We start from the raw sequence: 26,299 nt of genomic DNA on the forward strand, positions 1-26,299 counted from the left end.
GACCAGCCAGCTCCACCCTTCCCCATGGGCTTTCCTCTCCCTTCTGCGTTGCTTCTTACACCTCATTTGCTGGCACCACCAGTGAGCAAACTTTAATTCATGGTAAGCCCTGTGCAAATCATGTTACTCTATTTACCTATTGTCCTTTCTATTGTATCATGCAGCTTTTTCTCTCCAAAAGGTTCTTACTCTATTTTTTGTATAGAACAATTACCTTCTAACTTCAATAACTTTTAGACCCAAGCAGACTGACTTGCACTAGGTTCACCTGTTAGTTATCCTTGCAGCTGGGGAGGGAAGCCACTTTCCACTAGTCACAGCATGACAACACATGTACAGTCTGTCCTTGACTGTCTATGTCACTGGGCTCATGAAGTTTAGTCAGGGCCACTCTCAGAGATCCCTTCATGGAAGATGGGGGGAACCCTACAAGCTTTTCTCCAGCAGTGTCTGGGCTGTCTCACTTTGGGCAGCAGTATACTGAGGTAAGTCTGTGGAATAAAGCTCTGATATACTGATTGCAGAGTAGACAGAAAGGGGTGGGTCTGGAAGCACAGTAATGCTCATCTAGAGACATGTCAAGCTTGCACAAGGCCTAGAGAACAAAACCTGATGCTTGTGGCTGTAGTTAAGGGCACCATAGATGAACACCATATGTCTAACATGTATGGGCTTGCAACTCCTGTCCAGACAGCAGAGTGACACCCAGTACGGCATCACCCTCTCCACTGAGGCACTATGGACTGAGGGCTGGGAACTGAAGGGGTTGTCCTCATTGCCTGCTAGCAGAGAACAAAGTGCCTCCACCGAGCACAGAAACTCGGGATGGCCACCAAGGTCTGCACCAACTTCACCTGAGTTACACAGGACATCTCCAGAGAAGAACGAAGGCAGAATGACTAGCAAAGGCACCAATGAGTCTCCACAAGGAACACGTCACCCCTCATCATGCCCCTTAGAAGCAATACAGGCCCTCTGCTGGGTCATCCAGGCTCTCCTGTCTCATAGCCCAGGCTCTGCCCAGGCTATGCCAGGTCTCTGCCTCCTCCAAGTATTGATGAGGAAGCCCCACAGACTTATTGACTGACTTCCCAAGGACGGATGCACTCGGGGTTAGGCAGGCAACTATGTGCACAGATGGTGGTGGAGAACCCAGTGTAGTAGTGGATAATTCCCCCAGCCAAGTCCCAAACTAGCAGCGTAAGTCCAGTGGGAAGAAACTGCTGGATGTGGAGACCAACAGCAGAGCTCTGCACAATGACTGAGACTCTCTTTCTGTTTTATTGTAAGTTTGTGTTTTGTAAGGCAGGATGCCCTGTCTACATTCCTTTACAGACTAAGAATGGACATCTATTAACAAGTACTTGGGTGGACAGCTCAAAACGCTAGACTCCTGGCCTGGGATTGTATGACATAGAGGGCCAGTGACACCCATTTGTGTTTACTGTACTTCTACAGACACATGCTGGTGTGATAGGGGTATTCACTTTCTCAGGTTTAGGCCAAGGTCAGGCCAGAACACGGACGAGATTTATTTTCTCTGTGTAATCTGCTCAGACCATAGCCCAAAGAGGGCCTCTGAGTTCACTAATTGTGAGTGTATTGTGAGGGATTGAAGATTAACAAAGTAAACAGACGGGACAGAGAGAGACCTTCTTAGCCCTTATCTAATTTCATGTGCTCATCCCACGTGTGGCAGATACGGTGGCTCCAGGGGAGGTGCCTTAAGGAACTGAGATTAAAACAGTGGCATGTCTCGCCCTAGGAGGCTGCCTCTGGCAACTTAGACACACTCTTGGTATAGAGGTAAGAACTTGAGATGAATCTGTTGCTAGAGGCTGTGTTCATCAGCTCAGCCTATGCAGTCCTCTTTCCATGGTAGAAGGCTTGCTTCGCTAGACCCTCTTATTCCTCCCCAGCAGTCAGTCTTGTATGACAAAGTGCGATACACAGGGATGCAGAAATGTGGCCTTGGGGTGGAGTCCCTATGTCAGATGCCCTATCTGCATGCATTTAAGACAATCTGAAGATACCACAGGGGCCAGGACTTCATATTTTGGACCATGCCTAGCAGCCTGGCTCACATGCCCTGTGAGCGCCATCAGGCTTGTTCTAACAGTACTTTGCATGTAAACTATGAGACTTTGTACAGTGACTGACTTTACATGAAAGGCAGACCTTTTGCTGATGAGTGGCAGTTGAGCAGGCAGAAAGAATGAAAATGGAAAATGAATTCCACTCACAGGGATCTTTACATTAAACTAAAGCAACTCAGGTAAAAAGGAAACCCATCCATTATGGTTTATAATACATAAGCATCCATTTCTTCTCTGTTCCTTCTCTGCCTGAAATACAGAAATAAAGGAAAAAATAATGATGGATGGGTTTTGGAAGACGCAAGAGTTCAACTCAGGATGGATGTGATCCCAACATTTCAGATTCTTATCTCATCGTAATTGGAATAGCTGAACCTCTCTTGTCTGCAAAATTAGGCAAGACATCCTGTGAGAATGGGCTTTTTCACAGCAGTGTAGTCCCCAGACGCACAAAAGAATGAAAACAAGAAATGGAACAGAACATTTTTACTTTTGAATAATGGCTTCATTTGGGCAGTTTAGAACAAAATTTCACTGGAAGAGTTGAGGAGGAAGTTCTTGCTGCCAGTATGCCCATCCCTAGACACATTCTTCCACAGAGCACATAAACACTTCTCTAAAAAGGTAATTTCTCTAAGAAACTCCCGTTTTGTAGAAGTCAACAGAAAAACAGAAAGAAAAGAAAGTACACATGGGCAGTAGATACACTGTCCACTCTTCTACCCTGAAGAAATCATTCAAACAAGTCAAAGTGTCCTGCTCAATCCACCTTTGCTCTTGCAGCAGACTCTTACTTTGTCTACTCTGCCTTTTTAGGATAAGCAGGAGAGGGGTAAATGACTTCCTTGAGCAGCAGAATCTTGGGTCCAGAGCAATTACAGCATTAACCTGCAACATCTTAGTTTTAAACCTCCCTGAGGTTCAACAGAGAGAGATATGAATTCCCAGAAGACCCCAGTATCTCCACTGATTATAGTGGGAGAGTGAGGATTTTAGGTTCATAGCTGGTGCTTTATTTTAATGCCTAATGTTAGATGGGATGAAATCCAAGCCTTAGAAGTCCGTACACCACGTTAGCATAGACCTGGAAGAAAATTTGCTCTCTTCCCTGTATCTTGCCGCATGCAATCTCTCTTGTCATGCTATGCTTCTCTGTCCTTACATTTACATCTGGTTACTTTTTTAATTATTTTTTTTTTTAAATTCAGATGACTGTAAAATACAAGTATTGCTGAGTTATCCTTGTGTTCCTGTCCTTCATCTAGTTCATTTGCAGGAGGGAATAATGATCTGTCACCAAGGTAAATTCATTACCTGGCAGATAATGCCACAGTGTTTCTGCTGCCCATTTCACAGTAAGACATTCTTTTTCAATGATGTTGCATCTCGGTTCTCGTGGGAACAGTTTACGGCTGACATAGCAATAGTAGTAATAACAACTTACATTTATATTGTAGACGCAATGATCTTTACTTCTCTTTCCTTCTAACAGTGGACAATCCCAGTCCTGCTGAAATGCATCCCTCATGGCCATGACAGACAGAAATCTAGATTCACTAATAGTGGACTGCCTTGTTCCTCAGCCATTTGCTCAAGCTGTCATATCCTTTCCAGCCCCTTTTATTACTGCTTTAAATTGAGCTGTGGGCCACTACCATGCCTCTGCTTTAAGCCTTCCCTCACAAAAGTCTGTGGGGTTCTGCCTCAAAACCACAGCTACCTCAGTCCATCAAGCCGCTGTCCATCCTCTTCTGCTCTCACCCCTTCCCTTCCTCCTGCACCTCAAGCTATGGCATGCTCTGCGTTGTGATAAAATTGGCTCCCCTCTGTACAGCATGGGGGACATGGCTAGCTCTCTGCATTCTGCTATTGGAAATTTCCTGGAAGCTAATTCCCTGATTTTTAAGGACTCTGAGGTATAACATGTGGGAAAATTGTAGGTGGTCTGCATTGCAAAGCTGGTCAGGTGGGGACACCCCCCAATCACCAGCAGGTTTTCAGATGGGGATGCAGCTGTCAAAGAGCCTTCTGTTAGAGACACCATTTTAAGAGGAAGGAACAGATGCAGAAAAGTAACAGGGACAGAGGTCTATATTCTTTGTGAGCGAGTGTTACAAGCCACATAAGAAGTATTCCTCCCTTACAATCCTGGGAAAAGAAATGCCAGCAAAGGCTTTGGCCCACCATGGTCTGAAAGATGGTGTGCCTGGCTTGTGGCATCCTTGTGCCTGGCTAAAGGGTAGTAGGAAACTGCTGCCCATACCCTGGTTCACCTAGTGAGACACTGCACTACCAAAGCACCACCTCTCCCTCTGTCACTCAGCACTGCAGTGGACTGGGGCAGGGGGGTGACTGCTGGGGAGTGACATGGCAGTGAGTCTATCGGAAGCCACACTGCAGCCAGGGTTTGGGGTGCCAGCCACATGTTCTGCAAAGGCCAGAGGGAGAGAATACAAATATTCGGGTCCCCTGCAGCAGCCCTATCTTTTTCTTGTGCCTCCTTTTGCCGGTGACAGGAGCAAGGCACTGGCTCCTCATCCCAGAGTGTGGCTTGCAGCGGATCCCCTTGCTTCAAGTATGAGTGAGGGCAGGTGGGAGGTAATGATTAGAGACACTCTAAAATGATTACATTAATTGAATATTATGAAAATGGAAAACAATGGCGGTGTGTAATAATAAAAACCCACTATAACCACGTACATCTCTTGTTTACTAGAAAGTGCTTCACTGACTACAGGTTTACTCTGGGGCACAGCAGGAAACTTTTCTCCTTTAATTTTAATCAGCCCTTTTTTGCCCCTCTTTTTTTTTTCTTTCAGAGAAAAATACCAGTTATCAGATCTGTGTTTCCTATCCACTCCTAATACTCCTCAGTGCAGTGCCTGGAGGTGATAGTGTGAACTCACTCAAGAATGTGAAGGCATTTTATAAATCATTTGGTTTCAGCAGAAGGGGGAGAAACGGAGAAGGCAGAGGGATGATATAGTTTACAGCACATACTCGGCAGTAACTCCCAACTGTCAAACTTCAGCATTTTCTTCAGTTGCAACAGTGGTTAACAAAAAAATGTTAAGACAGCAGACATGAAATGCACACAGTAAGCAGCACATATAATCAACTGGCACCTTTCTGCCACTCCACCGCCAAAATCTATCTGGACACTATCACAACCCAGGAAAAAAGTCATATAACTAACGATACAGCACTGATGGGAGAAAAGGGAGCAGAAATGAGTAACATGAACTGCTGTAAACAACTTGCGGCGCCCTTTGTGTGCAAGATAACAATAACAGATTTAAAGGAATACGTTTACAAGTGTGCCTCACTCGCCTCACCTTCCTCCTGCCCCCTTTGGCCATGCTCGCTACGTCGCTCCTGCAAAAATATTTGTGAACCATATTTGTGAACCATTGCAAATAAAAGTCGTATTCTCACTTTCCAAGAAACAGATCTGGTATTTTTCCATTTCAGTCACACTACTGCCAGGCTTCAGAGGGGATTTTATTCTTGCAGCTCTGTGAGAGTCACCCTAAACTTTCTTTCCATTTCCTATCTAGCAAATTTTGCAATTAAGAAGTAGTATCTGCAAATAAAAAATAGCATCTGATTAGTTATAGAAGTGATCAGGCTTTTTCTGGGAGCCTGGTGTCACCAAAGTGCCCTCCCTTGACAACAGCAACAGTCCAGAGTGCGGCTTTCAGGAGCAGTGCATTGCTCTTCATGTATACCTCTTTGCTCGTGTACACAACTTCAGATTTACAAAATTAAAGGCTACTTGGAAAGCACCTGATTAACCCATGAATCTGCAGTATATGCAGATATATAGATTTTTTCTGAGTGTGCAAACCTAATATGAGTACAAAGGTTGAAATCCATTTGAATGAAAATCACCTTGTACCTGTAAAACCAGGTATGATTCATCCAGGCAGTACACCACACAAAGAAACCAGAGGAAGGTGTGAAATAATGAGTACATTTTCATGGTATATACATATATTTGGAAAGGCGTAGAGTCAACAGAATACCCCCTGCATTGGTCAGGAAGTCAGAACAAAAGAACACATGAGCATGAGCGAGAAAGCATGATCCCTTATCGCAGCTCTCGGTGGTGCTACACTCTGACATTCACAGCCAAATGAACCAAGCTCTGGCTGAAGCAGCAGAGGTTTAGGTGCTGATGGTCCCAAATATGGTGAAGGATAAGTGTGTAAGTAGGGGGAAAAATATGATTTGCCATCAGCTGCCAGGCTGGCTGGGACTTGAATCACGGGGGACCTCTGATGCTCTGGGTGGACTTGTTGAGCGGCAGAAACGTTCCCCCTCGGCTGCCAAAGCCAGGCAGTCTGCCACCTGCCAACGCACTGCCACCGCCTCCACCTCGAGCGGGAGAGGAGGACGTTGTGGCTGGCCAGCAAACGCCGCCTTCAGCCCCTTCTGTCTCCTGCAGCTTGCACAGCAAGAGAGACAGTGCTTCACCAGCTCATCCGCAGAGCACAGCTCCCAGCACACATTTTTAACTTCCAGTGGTTTAACCACAGAGGGCAAAATTTTGGCCAGGGACGGCTTCCGATCGCATGACAGCAGCAGCAAGTCAGGCTGGATTTTGCTGCTGCAATCTCTGAGTGGAGGGCTCCCACTCACTTCAACAGCCGACTGGCACTGCTGCAAAGAGACACTACCTAAATAGATGTGAAGTAATGAATACTTCGGATAAGCGACTGATTTCAGAGTGTGCTTTTATCCACAGGCCCTGTATTTATAGTTCAAGCCTTTTCAATTAATACGTACACCCTAAAAAGAATTAAACTACTAATTATCACATTTTACCGTGGTTCACAGAACTTTCATCAGATCTAGTAAATGAAATCACAAGTTCAGCAGAAGAAGCTTTACTGCGCCAAATTATGTCAAGGGTATATCATGTTGATAATAAAAGATCACTTGGTTGGAAGCCTAACCTAGAAGGTTGGGGCGGCGTAAAAAGTTCACATTTTGGATCATGCTGCTCTGGTGTGGGCGTTTTGTGTTTTTTTTTTTCTTGGTTATTGTGGAAGGCAATTTTCCTGCAAGTAAAATTTTCCCTTTGTCTTACATTACAGGCATTAGGAAATTCTTACACCGAAAGACAAATAGATAGGTTTGGGGTTTTGTTTTGCAAGTTAGGCCTTGGCATCACATTCTCTTCCTACTAATAAACTCCCCTCTTTACTGGATAGAAAATTAAAATGATACCCAAGCCACAAATAAACTTCTTTCCCTAAGTGCCCAGCTTCTTGGTGGGCAAGTGTGGTATTCAGAAGCATCCTTCAGCCTGTGGTCCGCTCAGGCGGTAGCAATTACTCTGACGCAACACAACTCTCAGATGTTAATTAAACAGCAAGTCTCTCAAGAAGACATACCAAAAAAACCAGCTGTAGTGAATATTGGAGATTGCTCACAGCTCCATCTGCCCTTCCCAGGACCACAGGAGGACTGGCTAAACTTAGCATCAAGGCACCTCTCAACATGTACAGGTGGGATGTGGATAGAGGGGGCTGGCATGGGGGCAGAGCCCTGACCTGGCTGCTTGTCCCCAGCCCAGCACTGCGGCCGAGGAGGGGGCAGCAGCCCGGCACTGCTGTGGGGCAAAGAAAGGCCTTGGCCCTGCAGAGCAAGGGAGGGAAGTTTGCCTCACTGAGGCATGGGAGCTTCTTAGGAGGGGGCTCCTGGCCAGCCCATTTTCAAGCTGCCCTCTAGATGGCCCTTGCTGTTATCTTGTGGATAAATATACGCAGAAAGGAATGGAACAGGGCAACAGAATAAAAATATATTTTGAGATGACTTAGAATAATTGCAGCTGTATTTATGCATCTTATCCACTGGAAAGGTTCATTGCCTTTTTCCTGTACACACATATGGAGAAATAAAAGTAACATACCCTAGCCACATTTTATTTCTCCTTTCCTTTGCAGCATTCAGCCACTCCAAGCGTAATGAACGTTTCATGTCTTTCAAGCACTGCTTTGTCATGCTATAAGCATTCATTTCATGCTTTGAATATTTCCTGTCATACTTGCCTTGGATGAATTTTTTGTGGGAATGCTTTGCTTGTGAAGGTTAATGGTTAGCAGCAGTGAAAACTGAAGTCCTCTGTCAATCCTCAAGTCTCAAACACTGCAGGTCACTGATGAGAAAGGCTCTCCGCTCAGCCCCAGCAGAGGCTGCAGAACTGACCCTGGTTGACGACAGCATATCTTGCCCGATTGACAGTCAACACCCTTTGCTGTTGCCATCGCAGGGTCCCCTCAAGAGAGTGCCAGCTACTGATAAGCAGGCTAAATCCTGAGCCTAGCAGAGGATCTGCTAAATCCTGGAAATGGTGTAACTATGTCTCACAATCTGGACCTCAAAATCATTTAAGCACCAATTTAATGAAAGTATGGTAATATAGGGGAAAATGGTGTTTTCTTTCCTAATTATTCAGATGCTTCTTCATGACAGTCATGAAACTGGCTGGGAAATACAGCTGGATGCTGCAAGGTTTCAGTTCTAGACTATTATGATTAAAATACTGTATTTCTAGTTCTTGTTGTAATCTATTTGTAATGAAATAAGATGAAAAAAAAGCAAGACTAAAACACACATAAGTTAAATTTATAACCGGACATATTTGCTTTTGTTTCCTTGGGAGATGCTGGCTCTCAGAACTGCCTACATGCACTCTCTTTCAGCGGGTGATGAAACACAGGTTGGATCTCATCAGACCTTCATCAGCTGATGGGTCCTGTTAGAGTCAACAGCCGATTCTGTCCAGCCTGCAGAAAGTCTGAACGGACAAGCCCCACCAGGGCTCCCCTGCTCGGCCAGAGCTTTCAAGCCTGGACAAAGTTCCTTATTGCTGTTCCCAGCAGACAACGTGATCCATAAGGGTGCAAATCCGTTCAGAATTTGGTCGTGGCAAGTTACAAAGATGCAAACAAGCTGACATCACCAGGAGCTTTGACTTCAGTGCCAGCTATGAGATTCCTTATTGAAAATGCTAAGGGCTTTTTTTTAAAGCTTTTTCTGAAGCAAAGTTAATTTTAGATTAGTCCCTCAGGCTGTGATAACTCCTCAGTGTTGCTCTGTAAACAAGAGAGGAGAGTCTTCTTGCATTTATAAGATTCTGATGCAAATGATCCCGTGAACAAGAACACTAATAAAACCTGCCATTACTGTATTACCCTGTTTGCAACTGTAACTGATAGAAAACTTTCTCTGCAAGGCTTGGTTATCTGCTGCAAATGAGGTGTTTCAGGAATGTTAGTCATCTGAGACGATGTACTTTCTAACAGTACTGGTTTCAGCATTGTGTGTTCAGAGAACTGCTCATGCACTCCTCAGGTAGGAATTAAGGGGCCTATCCAAGAACAGCTAACCCTCCAGACTCCTCAAGTCCTGCTGCACTTGTAGCACCTCCTTGGTGAGTGAGTGTCAAAGCTGGTTGGCATCAAGTTCAGTCACAGCTAAGAGAGCCCACAAGGCATCTAGACTCCACCTGAAGTAGTGGAGATGGGAGGCTAGGCATGACCTGAGAAGAAGGGATGGCCTTGGAAGGCAATACGTTTCTACTAGTTAAAAATATGGCTGTTGAAGGAATTGGAGGTCTCTCAGTTACCATTTAACTTACAGTGTAGCTGAGTGGTGGAGACAACCATAAAGAACAGTTACGTTTTCTGCCTGCCTCAGCTTGAAAGGAGGGTTTGAACAGTGAACATGAAAGAAGAATGCCAGGTTTTGGGACCAGAAAGAAAGCATACAAAAAGGGGCTGGACTCTGCAGCCTGTTAGTTAAGGCAGAGAGGTCTTCCCACAAGCTGCTTTTGCATTTTACCAGGTTGCACATAATCCCCTCCTTCATTGCAGCCAAAGCTGTATTACGCCTGCCATGACCAGCCTTGCCTGGAGAAGAAAAAGAAACTTCTCTTTGCATATGTTCCCCCTATTCCCTTCTCTTTCCCCCACAGCTTGAGGACCAGAATTTCTTCCTTTATGTTTTTAGACATGGAAAAGTAAGCATATACTTAAACATTTTTTTCAGGTTTAGTACTCAAGTCCAGCCCTACTTAAGCAAAGAATTCACAGATGATATTTACAAGTCCAGTGTAATTACTGGAGGGTTGAAAAACGAGTTCTGTGAGTTACCGTACATCATTGTTTTCTTTTTTCTTTTTTTTTTTTTAATGTTACAAAGAACAATGTGCCTTTCATTTCCTGCAGTGCTGTTAAGGTACTTGCAGCTCAAAGCAGCAAGAATACATTAAAACTAAAAAGCATTTGGTTTGGGCATTAAACATCTTTATTTTTTAGATAAATGCCTCTCTCTCTACAGAAATTGTTTGAGCAGTGAATTTGGCACACATTTGTAATCAGCTGTAATAATGAGTGCTGTCTTACTTGAAATGGGAGAATTTACTAACTACTTTAAAAAGAATTTGCTAATCCACAATTAAAGTGGTGTGCTACTAACTTTGAGTTATCAAATCTCAGTACCACATGCTCAAGAGACATCAGTCGTCTGTAGAAAATGACACAGCGTTCTTCTGCTTTACACAGCATGCTTCGTGTGTACCTTTACGCTGCAGTTATTAATTCATCAGTACTGCCACATCAAACACAAACATCGCCTGGTGGATGTCTGACATCCATTTACTGACAGCAGTAACACAGCACTGTACCACAATTATTAACCAGTTTGTGCTACACCCTCCTTCCCTTTCTCCAGAGTTAAATTCCTGCTGGAGCAGAGCAGGATTTGACTTTTAATAGTCTATGAATCTCTGAAAGCTAGAATCACAAATATCCCCACTTTGCAGACAAAAAGACTAAAAAGTTTTCCTACAAAAGTTTAAAATAATCCTATTTACAAAAAGAATCTATCCAATAGCCGTTTCCATGACTGAAAGAGAGAATAAAAGCCCTAGAGAGAGTCCACAGCAGTGCTGAGCTGGGAATTCAGTTGTCCCTGATCCCCAGGCATGCAGTCACTTCACTACATCAGACTAGCCATTTTGCCATCCTCAGTTCACTGAAAACTAGTTTGTTTATAAAATACAACCAAACATTTAACAAGCTTTTAAAATCAATAACCTTTTTTTTTTGATTGGGTGAATTGCAAAATCACTTTGCGGTGCCAACTGAAATGAAGCTTTTACATACCATTAGGCAACTACAAAAGTGGGGAATTTTCCACACGGGTGTTCCACCCAGCTGGTCAGAAAAAAAAAGTCGTTTGAGCAAAATATCAGGACATTGGAACATGCTCCTGCCTTTCAAATGAAGTTGCTGGCCTCTTTCATCATCCCTCCTCCCAGTTTTCTCGCCCACATAGCAAACAGGTAAGTTCTGGGTTTTCTTCCTCTCCACGAGAAGCTCTTTCAGGTGCTAATGGACCTGAGAGATGGCAGCACCATGCACACCATTTGGTTACATGTTAGCTTCACCCCTGGTTCCACGACAAGACACCTGGACCTTGGACCATTCATGCACAAACAAGCCCTGTCTCGCCTGCATGTTTGCTTTTCATGACTGTCATGCTGGATCTCTCTCTCTCTCTAGAAAAGAAAATATGCTTAATATTTCTGTAAATTTGTAAATTTCTGCAGTAGCGATCGGGTAAGTGACTGCCTGAAAACTATTCTGGCTAAAGAAAGGGCTGGAGTTGGTGTTAAAGCCACCACTGAGAGCAGATGTCACCATCTTCTCTGTTTGTGATGATTCTGCTCCAGAAAATGCAACTGTAAAGCCCACAAGAAAAAAGGAGTGGCTCAAAAAAGAAAAGCTTATTTTCCCATGAACTCACTTTAATGAAGGTTAGACATACAGGCTTTCCAAAATAACACATACAATTTAAAATGATAAATTAAAATCTGTAGTAGGAGGCCTTCTTTTTCAGGGCTGTATAGTTGACCCTTTTGAACCTACATTACTCAAGGTATGCAAAATATATGTGTATAATAAATAGCTCTAGAATTTATGGAGTGGAACAGAAAGGATATTAACAGGCAAGTAGAGAGGCTGTATAACCCTCACAAGGCCTTTAAAGATTTATTTTTTTAAAATGAAGGAATGCATGCATGCAAAAGGTAGTACTTAATCGATACATTTCTTTGTGCCTTCCAGAAACACAAGCAAAATGATTCCAAATCTGCCCTCAATCTCGTCATTCTGCTGTTAGCATCAGTGGGAATAAGATTATTCACAATACTATTTTTCTTTGATTTAAAAAAAAAATTCCTCTCTGTGTGGGCTCATTCCCACTCTCAGTAAAATCAATTATGAGACTCCCATTGACTCCAGAGGGATTTGGATCAGGCCCTGTGGAAGTGGGTCTACAGCAAGTGTAGAACAACGCAGTTAATATGATTTATTGTGTCCGTTTCTGTGCGTGCAGTTTTTCATTTTCTAAAGCCTGCAATTTTGCTTTCATCCTCACGTTCAGTAGATAAGAGCTGCAGATCTGTGTTGATCTACACACTAGGTACACTGCAAGCTGGGGGCTGTGTGTGCTGGGAATGAGCCCAGCATCTGCCCAAGGGGGAGCAACCCCTTTAGGGCCAACAGACTGCGTTAGAGGCATTTGTAAAGAAAATCTCCCACACAGGCACTGCAAAAGGTGTGTAACCAGTTAGGAGGCTTCTGCTGTGTTGGGGAAAAATACCCTTTAGTAAAACTGAGAAAAAGAAAAATGCTTTTCCTGATAATTAAAAAAAAAGTACCTTTTGCAGGTCACCGGTAAAGTTCCAAGAATTCACTAAAAGCTTGTTTTACAAGGAAGACTCAGGCTCCAAATCAGAGATATTTCATTTCACTAGGCTCTTACAAATTTTACATTATTAAACACTGGCATTGCTGCTTTTTGGGGTGGTTGTTGAGTAATGGGCTTCCTTAAGACTAAGAAACTGCAGGCTAAGAAGAACTGTGGTTTAATAGCTGCGAAAGAATATTATCTAAACATAAAATAATAACATGCTTGGTGCCTAATACATTCTAAATTAAAATATGATTTAATAAACATAGGCAACATATTCCCCACCAAAAAAAAAAAAAAGAAAAAGAAAAATTGGCAGAACAAAAATCACAGTTTAGTCAGTTCTTCTCTTAACCTCACAATCCTTTGGCTGCAAATTAGAATTTCTGTGAACAGGAATGATAAGGGAAATTAGGCAATGTCTTTCAGAAACAACAGAAATGTTTTAAGATGGTAAGTTTAGAGATGAGCAGCACAAAAGCTATCAAATATGAAACCTTTCATATTTCAATGGAAGGAAAATACAGGAACCCCAAAAGCCGAAATCCTACCAGTCCAATGAGCCCTATCTTCTATGACCTATGATATACGCTGGTATTTAAAAGTTTTTTATGTGCCTAAAGGTCTTCTTCTCCCTTTAATTCTATCTGCCATTTAAAACCTGATCCAAATACAGTCCGGATGTGAATGCAGCCCTTCAACCTCACTCCCACTTGCAGCTTGTTCAGTTGCTAATAAAGACCCCAAAACAGAGATGGAACACATATACAGCTGTAGGGATTTGAGGCGAAAGCAGTTAGTTGCTTTGTGAAAGGACATCACAGTTGTATAATTATAAATACAGTATTTCCACATGAGATGGATTTACAGGTTCCAAAAATGGTGACAGGTATTAGAGACAAAACCCCTTCACAAAAATTATTTTCTGTGTATGCACAGTAGACTCCAGTACAGTGGATCCCCCCCATCTACATATAGGTCTTATTAAAAAAATCTGGTTAGGGATAAAAAAAAGTAAAGAAAAACTATTACTAATAATCACTTTCACTTTGGGAGACATTATTTCTAAGTCCTAAATATAAGTAGTAAAACAAAACTCAGTTGCCGAGGGGCCAACAAAAATTGTTGAGGTGTACCTTAGTTAAACATAAAAAGGAAAGGAAGCTGTTCCCTTACACACATACTTATCCTTTCACATACAGTCCCTACAGAAATTCACTATTATTGAATTATTTTTTTTCAGGCTGCTTTACAAAGCAAGCCATTTGTTCAGTAGAAGCTATTGCTTCTACTTTAAAACTGTCCCAGTTCAAACAATATTAGCATTCCCGAGAGTCACAGTTGGGCTCCTACTTGCAAAAAAGCTCAGGCCGCTGACACCTGAAACAATGGTATTGCAAACATACAGAGAAGAAGGAGCAACAAGCTCTAGTTTAGCCTCCCTGCCCTGCTTACCCGTAGTATCTACAACCTTTGAAGCACAGCAGTAAGAAAGTGCAGACAATGCCGGTAGACCCTGTATCAGGCCCACGGTGAGGTACCTGCCTGAGCAGCTGGTATGTTTATAGGTGTGCAGTCCTGCCCTGAAACTGCCATGTTTGGAAGCATTGCTGCTCAGTTTTGTTTAGCAGATTTTTGCAGTAGACACTGGGTCTGCAGAAACATATTTCAAAGCAACCATTTTGTTTCGTGGGACTGTCTGAGATCCTGCACTCTAAAATGATGGCTGGCCACATACCGAAAGTTAGATACTTCAGTGTGTCATGTGAGAGCATCAATAAACAAAATGAAGTTAAAAGCACATAGATAAAAATGAAAGCGATGAAGCACACACCCCTAGGGGGTCATGACTCACGGCCCAGGGACTGAAAGCCTTTGCTACGGAGGAATAAGGATAAGGGTTGCATACAGCAGGCTCTTTAATGGCATCTCCCTAATAAAAATTATTTTTAAAGGAAAAAAGTGTCTTTCTCCAGGACTGGAGAAAAAAATGCTACCTTTGATTAGTGAAACAGTAGCATTTTAACTATGAGGAGAGTATACAACCTATTTGTAGGTATCCCATGTCAATTATTCTGAATAATCTTTTTATATTAGACTTCAGAAAAAAAAAATCCTTAAAATATGGGCTGTTTTAATATCCCAAAGCAGGAGCAGCAGGTAAGAACTTACCATTTTCTGGCTGGTCCTTAATATCAGCTTCACTTGGCTGGCTGGGACTTTCAGATTGACTTGAATCTGAAAAACATAAAATACAGCCAAAAATTACAGGGTCTGCTATGGAAAATAGATCAGAGGCGCCAGACTTCCTCAAAAGGCTGAGAGTACAAACTAAGGACAGGAGTGTTGCACTAGGACATGATAATGCAGAAGTCCTGTGCCTAGGTAATATTTTTGCTAGAAAAAAAAAGGGAATCTTGTTTACAGCACTATACAGAGTGCTTGGTGTGTGTGTTAGCATAAATTAAGCTTTGAGAATCCTTCTTTTTAGAGAAGGCATATTTAAACTACTCTCCTACATGTTTTTTATAATGCAGCCTCTATGTTGTATACAAACCAGAGCCTTAATCCAACACATAGTAAAGTCTCAAAACATATTTTCAAGCAGGCATATAAAGGTAACTAAGCAACACTAGAAAGTCGTGGAGATTGTTGTCTACACATTTCTGGAACAAAATCTGCAAAACAGATAGAAGACCGATTTTTGTCATACTTTCACAGTGGTTACAGTACTACAAGATCACTGAAACGTATGGCATTGCGCCGGATTTGCAGTGGTATAAATAAGACCAGATAGTGGATGAACTGCTTTATAACTTGTGCAAATAGTGAGTCCTACAAACTCCCAGCTAACAGTCTCCAATGAACACAATTTATTTGCCTAAAATAATAAAATTACTTATAAAAGGATATGTGTAAATATGAGTGTTTTGCATTTTTTACACATGATTAACTCTATGTGAAGATGATCACTCTTTGGTTCAAAAATTATTCTTAGTATAAGCTTCAGTCAAATAGCGTTTTCGTTCTTAATTATTTCTATCACTATGAATTGGGAAAAAAGGTCCTTTACCTGCATGGAAAATTAAAAAAAAAAAAATTCCTCAAATTACTGTTTTCGCAATTAATACAAATAGAAAAAGTATTTAGTTTTTTTCCCTCAGAAATTATTCTGTAATTTATTGATCCCATTAAAAAAGTTTTTGCTGTGAAACAAAATTAGGAAATGAAACCTCTTGCTACTGCATCTAAAACATGTCCAATCGTGGCAAACCTATTTTCTGACTTCACCTTGACTTTGGAGAGTTTAGAATTAGCTGTCTAAAATTTGACCACATTTCAGTGAGAAGTCAATGCAAGATCAAAAGGTCATGACACTTAACTGTGATTAAATTGAAAATCTTACTTCTATTGCAACAAAGTGATAACACCACCCCTTCTTTTTCTTTGAGGTATTAATAGCATTGGAAGAAGCAGTACTACTAGTGACCTTGGGTCAAGCAATGCTAATTTATTGCTTTAAAAAGGTTCCTTGCTTTTAAGCAAATGAAGATTTTAATTACCGCAGAGCACTATAAAGAAAATGCCTATTTTAAATATTCAAATTTTTTTTACCTGCTGACTGTATGCATTAGGTATCATTCAGAAGCTTAGAGGACAATCTTGATTAAATTAAAAACTACAAGTGAAAAAAAGTGGTCACAAAACAAATTTTTATAAATTTTAGAATTTAAACACTCAGAATATTTAGCAAAGAAAGCTTCAGTCCTGATACTTGCATTTAAAATCAGTGAAATTCTCCTAAAAAGTGGTATGTTTCCCTGTGTGTCCAGAATCCATTTCTTCTCTTTTATGTTTATTATTTGTAATAATTTCTCCAATGAAGCTCAGTGAAAAATAATTATTCTCGCTTCTGCAATTTTGGTTTAAATATTGATCTTCTGAGTTATCTTTAACTGAAGCTTAAATCAGTGACAGCAGATAGACTACCGGGTAATATGCACAGTGCTGTTATATTCTGAACACTAGATTTTGGCAAGAAGTTTCACATTTCCGATACCGTGAAGGTAGAAACAAAAGTAAAATATTAGGAATGTAAAATATTTAGTTAACATTCAAAGTCAACATTCAATGGATTTCATTTTGCATTAGGCTTTTGCTTATATTTTTGGTTTTTCTTTTCCTCCAGCAAGCCATGGTTCAATCAGTGTTTGGGCTTTATGTTTAGAGTCAGAATTCCACAAAAATTTATATATTTGAAAAAGTTACTGCAGAAATATGGGACTTAAAGCATGTTTTCCTTTCAAAATTTTAAACGATCCAGTGAAGCACTGAGAGGGACGAGGGCTCAGTGGCAGCCGCAGGAGCTGGGCTCGGAGCTGGCGCTCTCAGCCCCCAGCCTGGCACCCTCGCTCCCCAGCACAGCCCGGCAGCCGGTGGGTAGCACACAGAGCGGGAGCTGCTCCTGGATTTTAAGAAACAAAGTACTTTTGTTTGCGTTGAGTGCTGTTTCTCCAACACCAAAGCTAGTGGCACAAGAAAGACTCTACTGGCCATAGGACATTTGTTTGTATAAACTTTCTTCTTTTATTACTTTGGCTACTGCGGTAACATTTTTCCTCATTCTGTTTTCCTGCAACCCACCCCTTTTGCTGAAATTAAGTATTAATTTCTAAAAAAGACAACAAAGGCTTTAAGCACTATTCTTCATGCAGAGGCGCGGGGCAATAAAACGCAGGACGAGGTAGAATTAAAACCAGCCTAGTGCAGTAGAGATCACGGGAGGCTACCGAAAACATGTACTGGGCAAGTGTACGCTCAGAATTGTTATGCAAGGTGGCATCTTGTGGAAACCCCAGATAAGAACACTGAGTTAAGGCACTTAGCCAAAATGTTTATATGCAGAATTTTGCTTCCCTGATTTTATTCAGATGCCGCAGATGATCCGGTACATATAAATGTGCCGCCACATGGTTAAGGGATTGGCAAAATCAGAGCCGTTGTATTTTACAGTCTTGCCTAGGACAAGAGAGTCTTGCTCAGCCTCCACCACTCGCTCTCTCCTTTTTCAGCAGTTGGCAGTAACTCCTGTCGGGGCTTTTTTGTTGTTTTGCACATGGAAACTTTAAAATTCCAGTTTTCTGAACGTTTAGTGTTTTGCGGGCTTGGCTACAACAGGAGGGGGAATGTCTGTCCTGCTGAGTCAGTTAGCCAAACAGGTGACCGGAGGAATAAATTAATTTTTGCCCATACATAATTGATATAAATGGAAGATCGTTTTCATAAGCATTTGCCTTAAATCAATAAAATCACTTACTATAGAGCAGTTTAACAATTCATTTGATTTTCTCTTTTCTATATATTTGATAGCACTCTGCAAAACAGTATACACTTTATGCCTGTTTTCTTTAGCAACAACACTGCCAGTTAAATTCTACCACCTGCAATAATTAGAGCCATTGGAAAACATACAAAACAAAACATACAGTAGATGCGAGCCCCTCTTGAATCCACGGCCCCCTGCAGCAATGAGTTTCATTGGTGCCTTAAGCTAAGGCTGGTAGGAAGCCAAAGAATCTGTATATTACAATAAAGTGCATGTTATTAAGGGGAGGATTTAAATGATTTCAGATGGAGTTGGAAATATTATAGTGAGGAACGACTATTAAGATTGCTGATTTAAAAAAAAAAATCACCAAGGAATCTAGTTTTATATTTAAGGAAGCTTAACCTTGAATAGCACAATGGGTTTTATTTGGGGGCTTTTTTAGTTAAAGAAAAGTTAGTGGTTGGAATTTTTAACCCTGAACTAGCCAGAGTTAGTTCGAATATGTACACTGGAGTCAAGGTTACTGGACAAGAGAAGCTTAAGGGGATCTGGTGTCAACTGTAATCATGGGGAAACAGGATAAAAAGCATGTCGAAGCTGTTTTACTCCCTACTTTGAAGAATTAACTATGGTTAAGGGATAAAGGAAAAAACCTCAACAAAACAGGCTAGTTTTTCTGAAGTAGCATTTCCTAATGCATCCCTATTCTCTGTTCCTCTTTGGACCTGTTTCTTAAGCATATGCTACCCCAGTGCGACTCAGGCGGTTACACCAAGACGCAGGTCTGCCTGACCTCAAACCATTAGCAGGCAGGGACCTTCAGCTCCAGGATGGAAGCTCTGGACTTTTCAATATGCAGTCTTCCCTTTCAGCTGCAGCGGGAGCACAGCTCCAGCCGGGCTGCAAGACGGCTGCGTGGAAGCAGGGCTCACAGCGCTGGAAGGGAGCATTCCATTGTTTGGAAAGAATAAAACCTTCCCAGGAAAGTCTGGCCCGCGGACAGGACCAATGTCAACAGACTGACAGTGTTGTTCTTTTTTGTAGACCGTGACACAGACAGTGAAGAGTTGTTACACTCGTCCACCAGAAAAAGCCCCCTTTGAGTGTCATGGCACTTTCCAGTGCTAAACCACTTCATGGCTGCCTGACTTTGGAGAGATGGGACACTTTCTTGGGCGTTCGCACTTCCTCTACATGCTGTGTTTTCCAGGGCGTGCTGAATCCACCCTGGGGTGGCAGTGACCTACTGGGACTGGCCTTATTGTCTGCTGGTCTGTGCAAACGGAATTAATGGGTGTCAAGACTATTTTTTACCTACGTAGAGCCAGCCCCCACCAGAAACTGAGCCCTCGCTAGCAGCCAGTGTGCTAATTCAGGTGCAGATGCATCTCTCCTCTAAACAGTAAAGGTGATCCCTGCATAGTGGAGAAAAAAAATTACCAGTGATGCCAGATGAGCAAGGCTGTGCTGCCACTGCCCATGCTGAGCCTGCTCTGCAGCTAAATAAAGCGGGCTGCCTCTTCTCCTCTGCCAGCCCAGCACCTCACAGAAGCACCACAGAGGTGCACAAGTTAAATTTTCCATTCATATCATGTTTCAGGGGGGGTGGGGTGGGAATATTGTATAATAAACTGACATATTTTATTCAAGTTTGAGAGTCCTATTTGTAATAAAAAATTTATATGGCTGGGTTGTGTTCATGCAATAAATTTTTCATCTATAATTTTGGGCATGGATTCTACCAAAGATTTATACATGTTAAGAAAAAAAATCTAAATCATGCTCCTTTATATACAGTCTTACGTGGTCAGCTTAAGCGATTTACAAACAGAAACCAGCACCAGGACTGAAGCTTTTTACACTCACTTTCCCTTCATTATACATTATAATATAAACACATAGGGGTTGCTCCATATATGCTACAATTATTATTTACAGCTATTTTGGTGGCTACTACTATTTCTTTTAAGGAAGGCCTGGCTCTCCGTTTAACGCCAACCATTGCTTTCAAGTCAACTTTTATAGGGAGTTCAAAGGGCTTCATTATCATATACCTCACCGTCACACATGTACGTATCCATACCAGATTTCCAGTTTTATTTTATACCCCTCTGTACAGTATGCCCCATCCCCGCAGCTCACAAATAAGGCTCTGCAGTGGTAAAGTCCCTGTGGTGCCAGCCTGGTTTCTTTTATAAGGCGAGGACTCTTAATTCCTGTACACTGGGAAAGAGATTATCTTCGATAATGGAAATGTAAATCAAAGCTTGCTGTTGTTTATTCCAGACAGACATTTGTGTGTTAAGTCTGTTTATCAGGCAACACTTTGTCTAAGCCAGGAAGTAGTCAGCCTTTGTAACAAGATGTATGCAAATGATTTTCCCATGAGCCCTTGCCACAAAACTTTTGTGGCAAAAAACCTCCTTGTTACTTCACCAGTAAGACGCTACTAAGCTACCCTGTAAGTAGACTAGCAACAAAACAGCTAGCTAGACTATGCTGATGAGTTTGAATGAGACCAAAACATGTGCCCACAGTCTGTTGCTTGGTATTGTAAGCAGACTTTGTGTATTACATCTGTTTATCAGGCAACACTCTGTCTGCTGGGGCAGCTTTGTACCAAGGTAGATGCAAACAAAGATCTCCACAACTCCCCGGCTAACTTTTCTTGGACGCTGAAATTCCTGATTACTCTCCTTGTAGGAAATAAGAAAGTGAAACTTCACCGTGAGGCTGCGAGACCCTAAAGCTGTATCAAAATGGTTTCACTTTAAATCAACTTTCTTTGTTCTCACAAGCCCATAAATGATTTACTGCTATCGTGTGATAGCCTAGAATGTGGGGAATCTGTGTACTCCCATATTTCTTCCTTGATATTACAAACAAGTATTTGATTCACTTCTAAATGTTTGTTTTTAAAACAGTTTACAGCCTTTGATTCCTGCTTACTGATTCATTTCTGGAACATTTTCCGTTTATTTCTTTGCAGTAGCAAACGTTAATTTTGACTTAATTCAAATTGTCATCAAAGGCTTCCTTAAGAAATCCCACAGCACAGATTTTATTTGTTATAATAAAATATTCTTAAAGTAAACATCATGCGACTGTGTTTTTTTAATTCCAAGAGATACAAAAATCCGTTACCCAAAGGATTCAAATTGGTTCAGCCTTTTTTCCTAGACAAAATAAACACTTTAGGACTTCACTTGTTTGTATTCTCCTCAGTGGTGCTGTATGCATCACCAGCTAAAAACAAAGAAACTTTTAGCTGCTCAGACAAAATGCAGAAGCTCCCCAAACAACGAAGCGGGGGGGGGTGGGGAAGCATTCAGAAAGTCTGACAGTCCATTCAATATAGGGATGATGGCCATAATGCATCCAGGGTCCCCTTGCTAATTAAATATGCATTGGCACAGTTTTGATCGATGCAAGCCATGGATCAGATGACACACCTGCAAAATCTTGAGCCCAGAGCTCCCAGGAAAAGGAAAATACAGGCTGTCTCCTTATCTTTGTTTTCAAAGGCTCTCAATTTCTGTGCTTAGATATCTAATTTAATTCTCTCACCCCTCAGCAAACTGGATTAGGAAAGTCAATACTGCCATTGTGCATCGACAGGAACACACAGCTTTCCTTTTATTCAATTTAGCCATGACCTTTAGACAAAGATAATGACAACTGTCTAAAAGTAAGGTAAGGCCTTAAGGAAGACCCTGCAGCAGGGCCCCTCTCGCTTTCTGCGCCTCCTCTGCCCACGAAGAGCCCACCAGACATGGAGCAAAATCAAAAATAAATTTCACCCCAGGCCGCAACAACTAGTTTGGCAGGGTGGCACCCTCGGTTGCAAAGGGCTCTGCCCCACCCTGAAGACCTGAGACACCTCGCTGCCGGCATGGGATGGCGGCTGGACCCTCGCGAGCCATTTGCCAAGAGGTGGCAATGTCTCCAGAGGAAGCACGCGTGCCCACGGCAAGTGCCAAGCACTTGCATGAAGAGGGACTGCGCTGTCCTATTTTTCCTGTGGCTGTTAGGGAAACAGTGAACGGAAGGGTCAGGCAAGTGTCAGGTAGTAGCACTAATTTCTAATTTCTGGCTCCCGTACTTGGGAGGAATTGTAATCCTAGAGCTAAGTGTGCGGAGTGGAGAGCTGCACACAACCACGCTTCGCTGCGGCAGAAGGAGGAACCAGCACGCGGATTTTCTTGGAGCTGAGCTGAAGCCAATGGAAATGACATTACTTTCCAATAGGTCTCGCATCAATATTTTTACCAGCCTTCCTACATTAGATAGCATCTTTCTAATACATCTGTAAGGAAGGGACAGAGAACATGCTCTAAGCTAACGAACAGCTATCAGACAGTAATCCACTTTGGTACCTACAGATACAGTTTGTACCTGAATCAGTGATTTAGGCATATAAAAATTCATATTCATTGAGCAGCCCAGCTCCACAAAATGTTAGCTTCCATGCTGCACAATGTTTAATTCTGCAGTATTTTTTTAGCTGCATTTAAAAATATACTTGGCATTTCTAGCTGTGGACCAATATTTTTCTCATGTCTTTTTATACAGATTTGGAGGGAAAGATATTTGTAATGGAAAAAAATATGTGCAAAGTTGGATTGCTAAATTTCTGTAATCTTGAGAAATAAAAAAAAGCACCCTATGTAAGAGCTACAAGAAACCATATGGATCAACAAGAGCTGCCCTCATATCCTTGGGAAATATAAATTAACCTACATTTCATCATCATAAACCCCAAAATAAAAAATCTAATTAGAGTCTCTACCCTCAGATTCACTTCTAGAAAATTTGCTTATCCCCCTCACAAAATGATTTACAGTACTTACATCCATTCCTTCAGAGTGATTTAAATTTATTGAATCATTTCAATTTTTAGAGAGCTTCCATTTGGATCTGTATGGGTTTCTAGACATATGCAGTGCTCAGTTATTTAAAATTAATTGCAGTACAATAATTTTAAATTGCTTCGCACTATACGAATCTCAAGTGCTTTGAAATATTTGAACCATTCTATTTAGAAGCCATCAAACTTCTGAGCACATGCATCAAAGAGTTGTTTTAAAAGCCGAAGGGCTGTACTGATGATCCCAAAGTGCAGGTGAGCATGGCTCTGAGCATGCTCAGCGCACACAGATCTGATTTTATAGAACAATTCAACAAATTTTGCCCGAATGTCAATCTTTAATTAACAAAAACGGATTCTGTAATAATTTCAAACCACTAAAAAATTTCTAAAACTAGAAAAGCACTGTTATAAAATAATGGCATACATTAAAATTACTACTACTTCTAATGTGTATTTATAGAACACACTTTTATCCTGGAAATTAAAACATCTTATTAACATTAAACTAAGCTTTACAATACCTCTGTGGGAAAGGTGAGCATAACTATGCCCACTTTACACAGGGATGAAGGAGGCACATAGAGGTTAAGTGATTTACCTTCAGAGGCACAGTTACTAAAAGGAATAAAAAGCATGGGGCTGAGTTCTCAAGCCACTGCTCTAGATAATAAAGTATCATTCCCACCAATACAGCCATTACAATGGCAATGACACTGACTGCTTAGGAAGCCTTGAACTACATTATATAGCAAATTACTTGTTAGAGTGGATCCAAAGTCACCTAGAAGAGATATATCCAGTCACTCTCAGCTTCTGTTTTGCTTGCTTCTTTTTTTCTTATTAGGTATTTTGAAAAACAAGAAATCATTTGTATGTTTTGCTCTGGAGTACTTTCCACCTCAATTTATCAATAACAACAACAGTATTTAGGGTGAATAAATAGCCGGTTTTGCAATGCCTGACTTCATGTATAAAGGCAAATGAAGATGAAACTGTGATGAGCAGATCTAGTAGCTTTGGTCAAAGTCTGCTTCTGTGCAATTTTACACTGGTGAGAAAACCAACATCAGCAAAGCAGGATTATGTCCACCATATGGTGAGACTCCATTGGCAGTAGTACAGTCACCCAATTAATCTCTATCCCCACCATCCCCTTGTTATTTATTTATTGTGACAAACTCATCCTTATGGGACCCAAGGCAGGGAGCTGTGTATTCCCAGGCTATTCTTGTCAGTGCCCATCCTCATTCTTTATCCGTGCTGCCCAAGCAGTAGCTGGCGGTCAGGTGCCACTCCTCTGGCCAAGACGCACGGAGCTACAAGGTCACAACCAAGGAGGCTCTCTAGATTTTCCGTAGCAGACAGGAATAAAGAATTGTTCAAATCTGCCCTCCATCAAAAAGCCAAATAAAACCCACTCTCTGGCCATGAGCACAGCCTTCTTAAACTGCTTTCCAAAGCTTGCCTTTTTAAGATGAGCAAAATACCTAGCTGTTTCTGGAGACCGTCAGAGTGTTCATGTATTTCAGTCTGTGCCTCTTGCTAAGTTCTCTCTGCAGCCAGAGCCATTCAAGACTTTGTCAGCCAGCAAAAACAAAGAAAAACCCTCACCAAACCAACAAACTGGGCAAAACCTCTGACCTCCTCCTCCTTTTTCAATCGCTCCCACTTCTCTTTTTCTTAAAGGGCAGGTGTAAAATTTTCCTATGATTAACCAAAAATTCAAGTAGGAATCTATACATCAAACAGAATAAAGAATATCTAAAAAGAGAACTAACATCTCAAAGAACGGGCCCATTTTCCCTATCGAGGATTATGCTATTTCACACAGGGAAAAACTATGTTGATAATAAAAATGTGTGATTGTTTAAGGAATAAACAAAAGTTGAACTAATATTCCATGGAGTTTTTGTTAATAACAGATTAATATCAAGTTACAGATGGGGCAATCTGAACCAAGTTTAGGTACTATTTTTTTATTATGGGTCTATACTAGCAGCCCCGTTTTCACAACTCCCTTTCATTTTGATGTACCTGACACCTTTCCTCTTGGCTCCCATTTCAGCCTCTGTTAAGTACATATTTGGTTGTAGTGGCCAAATCTTTCCTTCTGGCAGATGTCTTTTCCTTGTTCTGTGCACTCTGAGGAGTTCAACGTGGCATGTGAAAAATTTCCATTTCAGGTTTTCTTAAGCTTTATGCAAAATTAAACTGCTGGCAAAAATACATAGATATATAAAATTATACAGCATAAAAAGCTGCTCGATACTTCCTTTTCCTCCATCCCTACCTTCCTCTCTCTTGCCTTTTTTTCTGAAAACAATTGCAGAAATACTGCCATCAGCCCAAAGCCTTTCTTACACTGAAAAGTCGGAGGATTTTGCCCACAAAGAATTGCCACTGATTGCCGCTCCGTGGATATGTTTCTACTCTCACAATATTGTAGACTGCGAAGAAGAACAGAGAATTACCATAAAAATCAGGACGTGTTTTGTTGCATCAGTATCACGTTGGCATCAACAACATAGACTCGGGCAGAAAAAAAAAAGCTGCCTTTTGGTAGGCAGCCTACTTGTTCTGTGTTTCTGCTGTGTTTGTAAGCCACACAAGTGGAAGATAAAGTTGAAACTCAGAGAGAAGTAACATCCTGCAGGCTCGGTACCGAGCCACCACACTGACTTGCAACAAAATCTAAGGTGCGATGGCCATTAATAATGGACAAATGGAACTGTATCTACATCTCAAAGGACAGTGGCTCATTACAAATATATGAAAGAGTTGGGCATGTATATACATATATATAACTATATCTATGGTAGGATTCCCTCCCCCCCCACCACATTGAAAAAGATTAAGCTTAATGTGTTGACTCAGAAAATGCAACCTAAAATCCATTTTCATTTGGTCCCAGTGCTGCAAAACTAAATTTTGAGTAAGAAAATTAAAACCAGAAAAGTCCAGAGCTCTCAAAACCCATAACTACACTGTGTAGACAAAATTTTAATCAAACTTTCAAAGCCATGGTTATGATCTGATGAACAGACAGCTTGACTTGATTACATTTTTAAGTTTCAGTTTCTATTTCTGTTTTAAGATGAAAAAGATCATAGAGTGTCAGAAATTTGAATACTGAATAGCAAAAGCTCTTGCAGGTTTAGAAAGCATATAGAAAAGCTGGCAAAAGAAAACGCTATTCCATTGCCACCATCTGCTTTCTGGCATATTGAAGAAACTTTA

The 26,299-nt window shown here is 41.4% G+C and overlaps 1 protein-coding gene across 32 annotated transcripts in view; it reads right to left on the reverse strand.

The window, feature by feature from the left end:
- Positions 1–26,299, reverse strand: part of NFIA (nuclear factor I A) — a 252,269-nt gene that overhangs the window by 96,811 nt on the left and 129,159 nt on the right. For 25 of the 32 annotated variants that reach the window (XM_075097437.1, XM_075097433.1, XM_075097421.1 and 22 more), the window contains exon 3: positions 15,036–15,101. The exons of the other annotated variants lie outside the window; for them this stretch is intronic. In XM_075097437.1, coding sequence (XP_074953538.1) covers positions 15,036–15,101 — 66 coding nt within the window. The remainder of the gene's footprint in view (positions 1–15,035; positions 15,102–26,299) is intronic. 32 annotated transcript variants of the gene reach the window in all.

The sequence above is a fragment of the Phalacrocorax aristotelis genome, chromosome 6 (genome assembly GCF_949628215.1).
Source record: "Phalacrocorax aristotelis chromosome 6, bGulAri2.1, whole genome shotgun sequence".
NCBI classification, from domain to species: Eukaryota; Metazoa; Chordata; class Aves; order Suliformes; family Phalacrocoracidae; genus Phalacrocorax; species Phalacrocorax aristotelis.